The sequence below is a fragment of the Oxyura jamaicensis genome, chromosome 14 (genome assembly GCF_011077185.1).
Source record: "Oxyura jamaicensis isolate SHBP4307 breed ruddy duck chromosome 14, BPBGC_Ojam_1.0, whole genome shotgun sequence".
NCBI lineage: Eukaryota > Metazoa > Chordata > Aves > Anseriformes > Anatidae > Oxyura > Oxyura jamaicensis.
In genome coordinates, this window is record NC_048906.1 from 2,961,023 (window position 1) to 2,962,085 (window position 1,063).

General features: G+C 67.3%; 1 protein-coding gene across 1 annotated transcript in view; it reads right to left on the minus strand.

The window, feature by feature from the left end:
• Window positions 1-422: 422 nt before the first annotated feature.
• The window catches only part of RAI1 (retinoic acid induced 1), a 70,544-nt gene continuing 69,903 nt past the window's right edge, over window positions 423-1,063 (minus strand). The window contains 1 exon segment of the mRNA XM_035339070.1: window positions 423-1,010. Coding sequence (XP_035194961.1) covers window positions 996-1,010 — 15 coding nt within the window. The 3' untranslated portion in view covers window positions 423-995.

Genomic DNA, 1,063 nt, shown 5'->3' on the forward strand with positions numbered 1-1,063 from the left:
TGGGGTTTGCTCCCAGAGCTTTGGGGTTTGCACCCAGAGCCATGGGGGTCTGCACCCAAAGCTTTGGGGTTGAAACCCAAGCGCATGGAGCAAAGCCCGTCCCCAGCGAGCCGAGCAGCCGAGGTCTCGGCGAGGCAGAGCAGGAGGAGGGTGGCCTTTCGGGGACCTGGCGGCCCCAGCCCAGCAGCGCCAGCACCCCGCGGGGCAGGAGGAGGGCGGGTGAAATCGGAGGGAGGAATCGGGGCTGGGGCAGCCCCGGTGGGGACACGGCCGCTGGCGCAGGGCTGGCACGGCGCTGTCCCCGTCCTGGGGAGGCCGTGCCCGGCAGGGTGGGGAGAGGGCAGGCAGGAGATGGAAGAACGAAACGGAAAAAGCGAAGTGGTGTTTCAAACAGCAGGCCGTTGGTGTTTTCTTTTTTTTTCTTTTTTCTTTTTTTTGGTCTTTTTTCTTTTTTTTTCCTTTTTTTTTTTTCCTTTTTTTTTTTTTTTTTCTTTTCTCCGTCGCGCACATATATACAGACAGACACCATGAGGTTTGCTGAAGGCAACATCTCAGATCAGATCAGTGTGAGATACGGAGACCCGGGACCCACGCAGGGTCCGGCAGCCCCGAAGTAAGACAACATCGCCGGGACCCCCTCGTACACGGCCCCCCCCCCCCCCCCCCCCCCCCCCCACCCCCCCCCCCCACCCCATCCCACCCCTGTGCAGCTCACGTAGTCCTGGAGCAGTCTCTGTGTCACCGGGGCCGGTGACCCGGCCGTGCCACCCCGGGGGGCTCCGTGCCCCCCGGCCCCGTTCTTCCACCCCGGGGGCTCTGCCCGCCCGAGGGGGGGGGCCCCGGGGAGAGAGGCCGGGGGGCGGCCGGCAGCGCTGTGCCCACCTCGGGGGCCACGCTCCTCCGGTGGCCCCCGACGGCTCCGTGCTGGGGACGGTGGCGCTGCCACCCCCGCGGGTCCCTCGCTGGTGGCGGGGGCCGTTGCGCCTCCCGCGCCGCTACACGGGCTGCCTCTGCGGGGACAAGGGGACAGGGGGTTAATGGGGCGGGGGGGGGGGGGGGGGCC